General features: G+C 42.2%; 1 protein-coding gene across 2 annotated transcripts in view; it reads left to right on the forward strand.

The window, feature by feature from the left end:
- Nucleotides 1-14,013, forward strand: part of frs3 (fibroblast growth factor receptor substrate 3) — a 60,779-nt gene extending 46,766 nt beyond the window's left edge. Inside the window, exons 4-7 of one of the 2 annotated variants that reach the window (XM_062051679.1) lie at nt 4,422-4,608; nt 9,826-10,020; nt 10,101-10,222; nt 11,194-14,013. In XM_062051679.1, coding sequence (XP_061907663.1) covers nt 4,422-4,608; nt 9,826-10,020; nt 10,101-10,222; nt 11,194-12,480 — 1,791 coding nt within the window. In that variant the 3' untranslated portion in view covers nt 12,481-14,013. The remainder of the gene's footprint in view (nt 1-4,421; nt 4,609-9,825; nt 10,021-10,100; nt 10,223-11,193) is intronic. The other variant, XM_062051687.1, reaches the window with a different exon arrangement.
- Nucleotides 14,014-14,360: the final 347 nt, after the last annotated feature.

Raw genomic sequence — 14,360 nt, forward strand, 5'->3', positions numbered from 1 at the left:
ATATGAGCAGTCACATGTCTTGCTGGTGCAAGACAGTTTGTTCTGGTGTTCAGCTGTTCTCTCATGTCGATCTGATAACGGTCAACGTGCTCCTGTATTTCACCAGCAGTCCATTTCTCTGGTGCTTTGAACCGCAGCACTGCAGCAAGGGAGGGATCGGGACAATATTTGACAAACATCATTGTTACCTCTCGACGAGGATCATCAATATGCCGCCCCTGCCTGCTCAAGCCCTCCTCGGCTGCATCAACAGCTTTGTTAAGGCAGATCCAGTATTCGACTGGGTTCTCTCCTGTTACAGGCACAGTGCTATAAAAGTCTGCAAGAGGCATACTAGAACATTACACACCACTAAAATGCTGTTTCAGTAAGTCAGTAATAACTTTTGGGTTCTCATGAGGCATCAGTGATGGATTGCTACGGAGTGTTATCTTTACAATGTCTCTAGCTTTCCCCATTAATCTAGACAACATCTCCTGATGCTGCTCTTCTAGACGTATGTTCCTTTTTCTCAAGTATGTGTCCATGAGCTCTTCCCCTCTGTACACAGGAGGCTCCCTCACATCGGACTGCATGACTAATTTCACACCAGTCAGGTTAAGCGTGGAGTCAACCATTGACTGGCCTGCACCCGAGTTCTGAACTCGTGCCTGATCGCCTTCAATTGTCTGACTCTCTCCCCTTAACTGAGCTGATATGGACTGTCCTACTTGCTGGACGATGTGTGTGATGAGGTCACTCAAAGCTGGGTCACTCCTGTCTGGGATGGTTGAAAGACAAAAAGTCGGTCTGTGGGTAAGGCGTGTGTGAACAGGTAGACAGGTGGGATTGAAAGCTGGGACATTAACTGAATGGGTGGAGCTGAGCGCTGGTGATCCCACAACACCTGGACTTGTGACTGGAGAATTAGACAGCTGCGCCCCCCTCCCAAAACCAGCAACGGGAGAGTTAAACATATGTGCCCCCCCTCCCAAAACCAGAAATTGGAGTGTTAAACAGCTGTGCCCCCCTACCAAAACCAGAATCAACAGTTCGAACAGCTGTCCCATTTACAACATTGGATTCCGTCTTTCAAAATAGTTTGGTTGATGTCAACAAAAATTTAAAAAATATATAACTATTGATTTACATTTACAAATGGAAAGTGCTTTATTTATTCTTATCTTTCACTTGACACTTTACTATTTTTTTTTTTTTTTTTTTTTTTAAATGCCTTTTTAACTTTCCATGAAGAAAAAAAAAACCAAATCCCCCTTTTTACTGGGACAAAGTCACTTCAATGTAACCTTCTTTAAGAAACCTTCATTTGTTGTTGTTCTGACATTCAACAACCGCCGGTGACCAAACTGGTGTTGGTCCACGATGTCATCCAGGTCACGGCACCAATGTAGCCGGATCGAGTCTGCGTTGTGTATTGCTGGTGTTGCTTTGAAGACAAGGGGACTCGGTGGTTGCCTTTAGCCGAAACAGGTGGCGTATTTATTGCTGTATGAAATACACAGGAAATAATGCAGCAGCATTAACACACGAGTCTGCAGCACACCAGTCTCCTCACGGCATGTCTCAACAGCAAGTGAGTTTAAATGACCAGAAATGCTATATAAAACATTCACAAATGTCACAAAACCTATAAATCACAATTACAAATACTTTCAAATATTTTATACAGTAGGAAAATAAACAATAAATTAAAACAGTACAGAAAAATAGAATAAAGTTTTGGGAGCAACAGAAACATACCTGTATGAAATACACAGGAAACAATGCAGCAGCATTAACACACGAGTCTGCAGCACACTAAAATTTAGGGAATACTTCAATGAAGTGCCGCAGCCACTGTGTGTGAGTGAGAAGTGCTACCTAACAGTACACTAGCAAAACGTTTGCTAAAACACTCAAACTCTGAGCAAAACAAGTGTACATGAACATGTCAGCAACATTAGCAGCACAAGAGTAACTTATAACCTCGTTTCACAGTTACATTCTCTTTAAAACACGACAGCAGAGAAAAACACTCACCTCCTCACGGCATGTCTCAACAGCAAGTGAGGAAGACAACGTCACTACCGGAAGAAGGTAGGACTTCAAAATAAAATGACAAATGCTCCCAAAACGAACTATTTGCTGAAAAAATTACTAAATAAAAGTGATAATAAATACAATAGAGCAATCAAATAAAACGTGAGGGAATTTTGGTGGAATGCATAACATATATATTATATACCTGCTACAGTTATACTGTAAATATTACAAACACTGCTTGGGGTGATGAATGAAGAATCCGTACAAGCAAAAACGCTATGGACGGCTAAATGACTGGACAGCACTCTATCCATCCATTTTCTACCGCTTGTCCCTTTTGGGGTCGCGGGGGGTGCTGGAGCCTACCTCAGCTGCATTTTGGCAGAAGGCGGGGTACACCCTGGACAAGTCGCCACCTCATCACAGGGCCAACACAGATAGACAGACAACATTCACATTCACACACTAGGGCCAATTTAGTGTTGCCGATCAACCTATCCCCAGGTGCGTGTCTTTGACAGCACTCTAGTTAAAATAAAAACAAAACACTACCGATGAATAGAAGGACACCGCAGCCACTGCAGTGAGCGAATTTCGTCCAAAAGATAGCATCATAGCAAAAACAATAAAACAACCTTGTTTTTTTACTAAAATTATTTTTATTACTGTCGTCAGCGAAGAAAATCCGTAAATTAGCCACTCACTCTTGTAAGCCAAAGGGATCAAAGCGTAGGAAAAAAGTAGCGGCTTATAGTCTGGAATTTATGTTAATCACTTTAGAATCATTTATATACTGATACTATACCAGGTCTCAATAGCATCGACATCTGGATCGATCCCCCCTATTTTACAATTTAGCTTTAGCGGTTAGCTTCTTGTGTGAGTGTCGCATGCTAAGCCATTCCTTTTCCTCTGGTCCTCCAATGATACCACTACTTGGAAGAAAAGTACTTTACTTTCCACCATGGTGGTGAGAATTAGTATCTCAAAAGCGACTTCACAGTGTAGACCGACAACGCGTTCGTTGCAGCTTTTTCTCAAATTGGAGCCCACGTTCTGGCAAAACACGCACCCTCCAGGAATTCAACTCCAGCATGTGTGTAACAAGGAATATGGAAATGTAATTGTGTCTACCTGAGCCTGCATCTCTTTTGAAGGAATCCTTCACACAGGTACAATTATTAGCCATGTAATTACCAGGATATTGCCAGTTATTTTCAAAATAATGTTTCTGTTGTTAGTAAATCTACACTGCTACACAAGCTGTACACGGACATTTCTAGAGTGTGTCCAATTTTACTTTCTATATTATTGTCCCTTGAAAATTCATACTGTAATAAATATACTAGTTGAAATATGAGGGGTTGACTTTTGTAAGATAGCAGTTCTGTCAAATGGTTAATGACTTGATGCTGTCAGGGCCCAGCGTCCTCTATGGTGGACATTGGCTTTTGGTAATATATAATTCTGTGTATATATATTAGGACTGTGAATCTTTGGGTGTCCCACGATTCGATTCAATATAGATTCTTGGGGTCACAATGTGATTCAAAATCAATTTTTTTTTTCAATTCAACACGATTCTTGATTCAAAAACAATATTTTTCCAGATTCAAAACGATTCTCTGTTCATTCAATACATAGGATTTCAGCAGGATCTACCCCAGTCTGCTGACATGCAAGCAGAGTAGTAGATTTTTGTAAAAAAGCTTTTATAATTGTAAAGGACAATGTTTTATCAACTGATTGCAATAATGTAAATTTGTTTTAACTATTAAATGAACCAAAAATATGACTTATTTTATCTTTGTGAAAATATTGGACACAGTGTGTTGTCAAGCTTATGAGATGCGATGCAAGTGTAAGCCACTGTGACACTATTGTTCTTTTATTTTTATTTTTATAAATGTCTAATGATAATGTCAATGAGGGATTTTTAATCACTGCTATGTTGAAATTGTAACTAATATTGATACTGTTGTTGATAATATTAATTTTTGTTTCACTACTTTTGGTTTGTTCTGTGTCGTGTTTGTGTCTCCTCTCAATTGCTCTGTTTATTGCAGTTCTGAGTGTTGCTGGGTTGGGTTTTGTTTTGGAATTGGATTGCATTGTTATGGTATTGCTGTGTATTGTTTTGTTGCATTGATTAATTAAAATTAATAAATAAAAAAATAAAAATAAAAATAAAAATAAATCGATTTTAAAAAAATGAGAATCGATTCTGAATTGCACAACATGAGAATCGCGATTCGAATTCGAATCGATTTTTTCCCACACTCCTAATATATATACTGTATATATATATGTGGTAAATATAATATAATACATGTGTACTGCAGAGGGCGCTAGTTCTCAGGAGGATACAATGACTGCAAACCATGTTTTCCTCATCTCAGGTCATCAATGTGGACGATGAAGGCAACGAACTGGGCTCCGGCATCATGGAGCTCACCCAGACCGAGCTCATTCTTCACACACGCAAGAGAGACACCATCAGATGGCCGTACCTCTGCCTGCGCCGCTACGGCTACGACTCCAACCTGTTTTCTTTCGAGAGCGGCCGGCGCTGTCAGACAGGACAGGGTGAGTGAAAACGACGCTGTCAAAGCTCAGCAAGGCAGAGTTTTTGTATGGCACTGGGCAGGTAGATAATATTATTGGGATTGGGAGTTTATTTTTATGCAACAATTAATGGCAGATTACTAATGATAAACCGTGGTAAACTTCCTGATGGTTAGTATTACCGTTTTAAATTAAAAATGATGATAAACTCACAGACCCTTTCTGCTGGAGAAACACATTAGCGCGCTAATGGCTGCCTAGATCGCTTACATGCTAACATTAAAACAAGAGACATAAGAGAGGTCATATCATGATTTTCTTCCTACATTTAGGACACTTCAATGTGGTCTACATAACATGTAATGGTGATTCTTTGGTGAAAAATTAGCGTAGATAACGATTTTCAGACCTATTTTTAAAGGCCTACCTTTGCACTTCCGATACCAATATTGGAGCCTTTAGTATTAGCCGATACCGATATTGATCTGATACAATATCAGCATGAATCATACATACTTTTATTTTTTTAGTGTGGAATGTTAGAAAAGGTTTGGATAAGTGAAATTAGTCAAACAGACAACAATGGTAGGTCAGAAAACCACTAACCTCTTTATTATTAACCGTCTGGAATGGACCTATGCTGTCTTTTGGTTGAAGTGGAGGGATAATTGTTTGTAATTAGGCGACACCTACTGGCCACAGTAATTAGGTAACGCTCATGACACAGTAAGTTGAGTAATGCGGACACGTTTGTTACCAGATACTTTGTAATGCACTTCTGCCTTGGAGACTTTGTATGTGTAAGTAATATGCAAATACAATTATTTGATACTTGCAGTTATAGATTGCACTATTGTTCAATGAAGGACGCTTATTACGTATGTCTCGTTTCAATCAATCAATCAATCAATCAATCAATCAATCAATCAATCAATGTTTATTTATATAGCCCTAAATCACAAGTGTCTCAAAGGGCTGTACAAGCCACAACGACATCCTCGGTACAGAGCCCACATACGGGCAAGGAAAACTCACCCCAGTGGGACGTTAATGTGAATGACTATGAGAAACCTTGGAGAGGACCGCATATGTGGGTAACCCCCCCCCCCCTCTAGGGGAGACCGAAAGCAATGGATGTCGAGTGGGTCTGACATAATATTGTGAAAGTCCAACACATCAGCGAAAGTCCAGTCCATAGTGGGGCCAGCAGGAACTATCCCGAGCGGAGACGGGTCAGCAGCGTAGAGATGTCCCCATCCGATGCACAGGCTAGCGGTCCACCCCGGGTTGGGAGCAGAGTAGAAAAGAAAAGAAAAGAAACGGCAGATCAACTGGTCTAAAAAGGGAGTCTATTTAAAGGCTAGAGTATACAAATGAGTTTTAAGATGAGACTTAAATGCTTCTACTGAGGTAGCATCTCTAACTTTTACCGGGAGGGCATTCCATAGTATTGGAGCCCGTATAGAAAACGCTCTATAGCCCGCAGACTTTTTTTGGGCTCTGGGAATCACTAATAAGCCGGAGTTCTTTGAACGCAGATTTCTTGTCGGGACATATAGTACAATACAATCGGCAAGATAGGCAGGAGCTTGACCGTGTAGTATTTTATACGTAAGTAGTAAAACCTTAAAGTCGCATCTTAGGTGCACAGGAAGCCAGTGCAAGTGAGCCAGTATAGGCGTAATATGATCAAACTTCCTTGTTTTTGTCAAAAGTCTAGCAGCCGCATTTTGTACCAACTGTAATCTTTTAATGCTAGACATAGGGAGGCCCGAAAATAAAACATTACAGTAATCGAGATGAGATGTAACGAACGCATGGATAATGATCTCAGCATCGCTTGTGGACAAAATGGAACGAATTTGAGCAATATTACGGAGATGAAAGAAGGCCGTTTTAGTAACACTCTTAATGTGTGACTCAAACGAGAGAGTTGGGTCGAAGATAATACCCAGATTCTTTACCGAGTCACCTTGTTTAATTGTTTGGTTGTCAAATGTTAAGGTGGTATTATTAAATAGATGTCGGTGTTGAGCAGGACCGATAATCAGCATTTCCGTTTTCTTAGCGTTGAGTTGCAAAAAGTTAGCGGACATCCATTGTTTAATTTCATTAAGACACGCCTCCAGCTGACTACAATCCGGCGTGTTGGTCAGCTTTAGGGGCATGTAGAGTTGAGTGTCATCAGCATAACAGTGAAAGCTAACACCGTATTTGCGTATGATGTCACCTAGCGGCAGCATGTAAATACTAAAGAGTGCAGGGCCAAGAACCGAACCCTGGGGAACTCCGCACGTTACCTTGACATAGTCCGAGGTCACATTGTTATGGGAGACACACTGCATCCTGTCAGTAAGATAAGAGTTAAACCAAGACAAGGCTAAGCCTGACATACCAATACGTGTTTTGATACGCTCTAATAAAATATTATGATCAACAGTGTCGAAAGCGGCGCTAAGATCAAGAAGCAGCAACATAGATGACGCATCAGAATCTATCGTTAGCAATAGATCATTAGTCATTTTTGCGAGGGCTGTCTCCGTAGAGTGATTTGCCCTGAAACCGGATTGAAAAGGTTCACAGAGATTGTTAGACGCTAAGTGTTCATTTAGCTGCTGTGCGACAATTTTTTCGAGGATTTTCGAAATAAACGGAAGGTGGGACACCGGCCGGTAGTTTACCATGAGGTCAGGATCGAGGTTAGGTCTTTTGAGTAGAGAATGAATAACCGCTTTTTTGAATGCTAGGGGAACAGTGCCGGAGGAAAGTGATACGTTTATAATATTTAACACTGATGGACCTAATAATACAAAAAGCTCCTTGATAAGTTTCCCAGGAATTGGGTCAAGTAAACATGTTGTTTGTTTTGTCCCATTTACACATTTTAACAATTCCTCCAATGTTATTTCATCAAAGAGAGAGAAACTATTTTGGAGGGCAGTGTCCGTCGTATATACAGTCGTATCTGTGTTAATAGAACCCAGTTGTAGCTGGGATGCATTGTCTTTAATCTCTTTTCTAATGACTTCAATTTTCTTATTAAAGAAATTCATAAAGTCATCTGCTGAGTGGGTGGAGCTACTGGGAGGAGTTCCTTGTTGGGTTAGCGATGCTACTGTACTAAACTAAAATTTAGGATAATTTTTGTTGAGGTGGATGAGATTTGAGTAATATTTAGCTTTAGCTGAGGTAAGCATGCGTTTATAAGTTATTAAACTATCACTCCATGCTTGATGGAAAACCTCAAGTTTAGTCGCACGCCATTTGCGTTCCAGCTTTCTACATGATAATTTCTGGGCTTTAGTTTCTTCTGTAAACCATGGGGTACGCCTTTTAGGGGCCCTTTTTAGCTTTAGCGGTGCTACACTATCAATGGTGTCGCGCAGGGCGTCGTTAAAGTTGTTAGTGAGGTTATCAATAGAGCCCACATAATTTGGGAATGGTGCCATTACAGAAGGCAGTAGGTCAGTAAGAGTCGTCGTTGTGGCAGCATTAATGTTGCGGCTGCTATAGTAGTTATTATTATTATTATAAGTTTGTTGACAATGAGTCAGAACTTCGAATTTTATAAGGTAATGATCGGACATTACTTTAGTGTACGGGAGTATCGTAACTTTAGAGGTGGCGACACCCCTGACAAGCACTAGATCTATCGTATTACCGTTGCGATGCGTGGGTTCATTTATTATTTGTGTAAGACCACAGCTATCAATTATAGTCTGGAGCGCCACGCTTGGAGGGTTCGATGAGGTATTCATATGGATATTAAAGTCCCCCATTATGATTATATTGTCGGCGTGCGTCACTAGATCAGCAACAAACTCTGAGAATTCACTGATGAAGTCCGAATAGGGCCCAGGGGGGCGGTAGATAACAGCCAGGTGGAGAGGCAGCGGTGTGACAAACCTCAAAGTGAGCACCTCAAACGAGTTGTATTTATTATTTAGGTTAGGTGTAAAATTATAGTTTTCATTGTATATTAGTGCGACACCCCCTCCCCTTTTAAGAGGACGGCAACATGTGCATTCGTATAGTTAGGAGGAGATGCCTCATTTAGCGCAAAAAAAACGTCTGGTTTGAGCCAGGTCTCGGCGAGACCAACGACGTCAAGTTTGTTGTCTCTAATGACTTCATTAACTAATAACATTTTGGAAGATAATGATCTTATGTTTTAAAAGCCCATATAATAGGTAGTGGGCTGTTTTGAGGATTGTTTGTTGAAATTATCCGAAGTAGCAATATTAATAATGTTGCGTTTATTATGCGTAGTGCACTTTAAATAGTTTCTACCATATCTAGGAATTGATACGACGGGAATTTTCAGATTGTTTGCTTGATGCTGCGATAAACTGAACGCATCATAGTTAGCCACCTCAGTACAATGTGTGACTGCCTCTGACACGGTCACAAAAGAAAAAACATTATGTGAGTTGTGTTTTATTCTAAGAGAATTGCTATGTGTGCAGGGATTATCCAGCCTGGCGCCGGCTAGTTCTAGTTTAAATGACTTCTTACCCGGACACTCCACACTTCTTTGGTGATTAGCCTTTGTTGTTAGCCCCGCTCGGCATCCCCGCTTCTGCTTCCGCTCACACCGCTTAAGTCTCCTCCATTGACGGTCCCCGCTAATACTTGACTCCGCTGCTACAAAGGCCGCTCGATGTAGCCCGCGAAGTATTCCCATGCTAGTGAGGAGGTCCACCGTACATGCATCTTTCAGTCTATAACGACCCGATCCATCCACATCCAAAATTGTCTGTCGGTCGTATATGATCACAGAGTGTTCACGCTTTGAGCCGGCCATGAAATTGACAGAAATGATGGGTGTTTTTTGCCAAATCGCTCTACACTCCCAAGAGCGTCTTCAAGCTGCTGCATTTCAATGCGCCGCCATTTTGTATATGTGTGCTTATATATATATGTGCTTGTGTGCTTTTGTTTGCATATTTGTTGTGTAGCTGCTAGTTCCTAGTAGCCTATACCCTAACATGTTTACATTTTGTAAATGACTTGACAAAAACAGAAGAAAAAACGAACCTTGTGTGCTAATTAGAGGACATTTAGATCTTAACTGGCTGTGCAGCTTTGCAAGTAAACGCGCTTGTATCGGACATTTCAGATGGAAGCCAAAAAATTCCGATACTGTATTTTTTTCTGGTATTGGATCGGGACACACCTACTAAGTATTTCAACTTTGAACATTTTGCTCACTTAAAAGTGTGAATGTTCTACAAACAGATGACATCATCCTTTTCGTGTCCACACCGTCAGGGATCTTTGCCTTCAAGTGTTCTCGCGCCGAGGAGATCTTCAATCTTCTCCAGGAGCTGATGCAATGCAACAGCATCAACGTGGTGGAGGAGTCCATGATGATGACTCGCAGCGGCCACACGCCAGAGATGGAGATGTCTCGCACGCCGCAGACACCCAACAGTGAGTCACCCGGCCAACGCGCTCGCCGTTGACGTCGGTGTGTCATTCCTTGACGAACTGTGCCATAAATGTGCTCGCAGCCCCAGCATTCCCCGTGCAGGCATTTCCCAACGGATACCCTGGTTATCCAATCAGAGGAGAGTCGTCCCAGCCTTCCCTCGCTGAGGACCACGGACACAACCTGATGGGTTTGGAAGACCAGGTTAGACGCGACCACGCTGTTGTTCTGATCTTATGACTGTCTGCGCTTTACAGTTTTTTCCATTTGCTTACACACAATTTTACTGTGTCTTTTTTCAAAAGGATTTACACACTTTTCCAAACACATTACATTTTCTTAATTCCTAGATTATTTGCAAAATAACACACTTCGGTCAAAACATATGCCCATTCATCAAAATAAAGCAAACATTTGTAAAAATGCAGTTTTATTGTCATCTCACTCACTCAGACTTCAAATAAGACACTATTGGAGTGAGTTACCCAGAACAGTGATAAATACAAAACACTTTTGTAAAAACCCCTATTTTACTATAAGAAATCACATGATTTAGGCATTTTGCCCGACCCTTTTAGCATATGTGATGAATGATTACTGTAACTTGACAAAATATATTGGCAAATCCATAGCAATCATTGTTTACTTTGAAGTGGGCCTATACGTAAGGACCTAAAGAGAAAGTAAAGATATCCTGCAATCTTTTCAAGAAGTGCTGCAAACTGAAAATATGTATTTTTCAGCTTAAGTAACATATCAGAGTAGACAATAATGACATGCAGTACAAATTAAAATCTGAGACAAATAAAAAGGTTTTAAAAAAAATATGGAGGTAAATAAAAATGACAGCATAGAGTATAGGCTACATGTGCAGACTTAGGCAACAGCAACTCTATGAAAGAACTTACTCAAAAGTTATTGATTCTAATCATCACCTGCCAGTCTAGCTGGATCAGGCCATAGTATCTCATCCACATCACATGTGCAAGATGGGAAGGTGTGTCTAAAGCATTGTGTGTAATATTTTGCAAAAACTGTGAAGCATATGCTAATATTAGGCAAATCTGCACAGTGGTTTTGTTTACTGTGTGTAGACTTTTGTTAACTTTGTGAAAATGTAAAATTTAGTGTGTAAGCAATTGGAAAAAACTGTAACTCTGCTCTGCTTCTACCAGACTCACACCTACGTGAACACTGTTAGCATGGAGGGGGATCTCGCCATGCGTCACTGCGTGCACGCCCTCTCCGAGGTGCGCCCCGGCGCTTTCCCCGAAGCGACACGCGGGGCCATGCCAGGCGGGGTCCAAGGGACCACGCAGTCCAACCTGCGCTGCTGCCCCCTGGAGGAGCACAAAGATCCTCAGGTGTTCCTCCAGCCGTCGTCGCAGGAGGTGAAGTTCATGCTGGGCCCCACGCCGGCGCAGCGTCATCTCCTGCAAAGGGAGCGGGAGCGGCTCGCTCACGGCCCCCACAGCCTCCAGCCAGCAGAGGGCGCAACCGGCTCAGAGACGGATGGAGACGAGGTCCCCGTGCACATGTGTAACTCGCTCTCCTTTCACCATTTCCATCACCACCCTCACAGGCACCCGTGCCACGAGCACCCGGACAGCTGTGGGAGTGCCGAACTGACCTACGAGAACATCAACGGCCTGAGGAGCGGCCGCAAGCAGCGGCTGAGTCCCAGCAGCGTGTCTCAGTCGGTGGGCTCCAGCAGCAGCAGCAGCACCGGGGACAGTCACTCCCACTCCCTCCTGCACCCCCACGCGCCGTCCTCGCTTCCTCCGCTGGGCTACGGCTGCGAGAGAGCCATGGGCGGAGGTCACCGCCGGACGGCCTTGCTCAACTACGAGAACCTGCCCTCGCTGCCGCCCGTGTGGGAGTACAGCGCCCTGCAGCGGGACGACGAGCAGGAGGAAGAAGACGACGAGGCGGAGGAAGAAGAGTACGAAGAGGAAGAGGAAGACTTTGACGAATATGAGTTCTCGGAAGGCCCCGGGACCACCAACGGCTACCACCAGGACGGGCGAGGCATCCACAGGGACGCCCTTCAGAACTACGTCAACACAGAGACGGTGCAGCCGCCCAGGCTGCGACACAGCTGCCCCCCGCACCCGCGGCCATGTCAGCCCGACAGAGGGGGGCGGGTTTTTAGCTTTGATTTCCGCAGACGATCCAGGTCGGGGGTCGGCACCTGCGAGCACGGCCACATGCCTCCGTCGCGCCAGCTCAACTACATCCAGGTAGACCTCGAGGGAGAGGCTCTCGCCGGCGGGGGCGGCCAGCCGCAGCACCAGCGCCTCCTGCCCAAAAAGTGCGGCCCCCAAGCTCCCAGGCGCAGCGAATGCTACGCCGTCATTGACCTGAAGAAGACGGCAGCCATGTCCAACCTGCAAAAAGCTCTGCCCAGGGATGACGGGACTTCCAGAAAGACTCGCCACAACAGCACAGACCTGCCTCTGTAGACCATGTCGACCATGCAGACGGAGCTTGGTTTCAGCACACAGAACCCTCCACTGTCATCCGTCCTTCACGACTTTGGCGTTGACTCAGACAGAACCTGAGTGGTGAAAGGGAACCTCTGTTATTTATTAGCTACGTGTTGTGACGTTTAAATACTGTCGGCCGGACGTGACGTCGTTCCGAGTGAAGCCGCTTCCATCTTGTAACGGAATCACCACCTCCGAACCATTCCCGCTCTTCATTCTTCCTCAAGCCGACGCTTCGAGAAAGAAGTTCCCTGCCAGTGTTTGTACCTCATGGCCGCCACCCTTGTGGCCACTTTAAAAAATGCTCCTTTCGTTCTTCATAAAAGCCCATAGAGCAGTTTGCACACAATCCTATGGAATTGTATTTTTCGGGTTCTAGGGAGTTTTCGCAACAGCCGGACTGACCGAGGTTGTATTTTGGGGGCACCCGAGCAGAAGGGACACGTAGCACAAAGAGAATCCAGTGTAGCATATCATGCTCCATCGCGCCGTGTTGCACTTTTGAAGATGCTCTTTGTTTTCCGCAGTGTCTCCAGCTCCTCGTAAGATGGAAAGAAGGCTTGTTTTGTAGACTTGGCCAGAGTTTGTAGTTCTTTCACGGTTCGGAAGACGACATCCCGCGTAACCTAATGGACGCTCATAAGGTCACCTAAAATGTGCTGAATCAACACTTTGCCTGTCATCAGGTATGAGCGTTCGGCATAAAAAAGGTAAGCAAGTTTGTTTTTGTATTAGTGATTAATTTCTTATTTATTTTCTTATTTATATGTCTTTCTTAGTGCGTTACAGTGGTACTTCGGTTTTCGTACGCCACACTTTTACGACATTTGTTTGACCCGGTTTTTGTACGCCCTCTCAGTTATTCTACAGCCAACCATAACCATAGTAACAAAATTGTCTGTTTGCCCACATATGTATCATTTTGCAAAATCGATTGATTCAGCCCTCAGTCTTTTTTTATTGAGTACGACTGCAAAATATTCCACCATGGGCCAAATAAAGTTGCAAGTGAAAGCACTTTGATAAAGAAGGTGAACAACACTATTGACTTCCAGAAAAAACTCGAAGCGAAGTACAAGGGTGGCTTTCCCATCATCAACATCTCTGTCAACAAGAGTCTTTGGTAAATATAAAACGTTAAATGTTAATTTATTCATATCATTCAACATTTTCTGCACGTACATTTTTTTTTATAAAACGTGCTTTGTGTTGTTATTTTAAGTTTTTGGATCTACATTTTTTAATAGGACATATTGCTTTGGTATTTGTCCAATTCGGTTTTCATCAGACCTTTTTTGGAACGGATTACTAACAATAACCGAGGTACCACTGTAGTATTATTATTTATTATTTTTCATGTGACAACCAGCATTTTTTGTGTGTAATCCAGTTGTTAAGATGGACACCAAAGTTTGAAATTACTGACTGTGCTTGGTTCTATTGAAACAATTTTAAAAGAGACTTTATTTACACTTTTAAGTGCCAAAATCCAACCTAATGAAATCAAACGTGCCAATTGTTTCTAAAAATTGTAATAAATATATATATATAAAAGTATGTGTATGTATATATATATATATATATATATATATATATATATATATATATATATATATATATATATATATATATATATATATATATATATATATATATATATATATATACATATATATATACATATATATATATATAAGTATTTATGTGTATATATATGAATATAAATATACACATGTATACATATATGTGTATATACTGTATGTATATATATATATATATATATATATATATATATATATATATATACATATATACACACGTACTGTATATATGTATACATATGTGTGTATATATGT

This window comes from Entelurus aequoreus, linkage group LG01 (assembly GCF_033978785.1).
Source record: "Entelurus aequoreus isolate RoL-2023_Sb linkage group LG01, RoL_Eaeq_v1.1, whole genome shotgun sequence".
NCBI lineage: Eukaryota > Metazoa > Chordata > Actinopteri > Syngnathiformes > Syngnathidae > Entelurus > Entelurus aequoreus.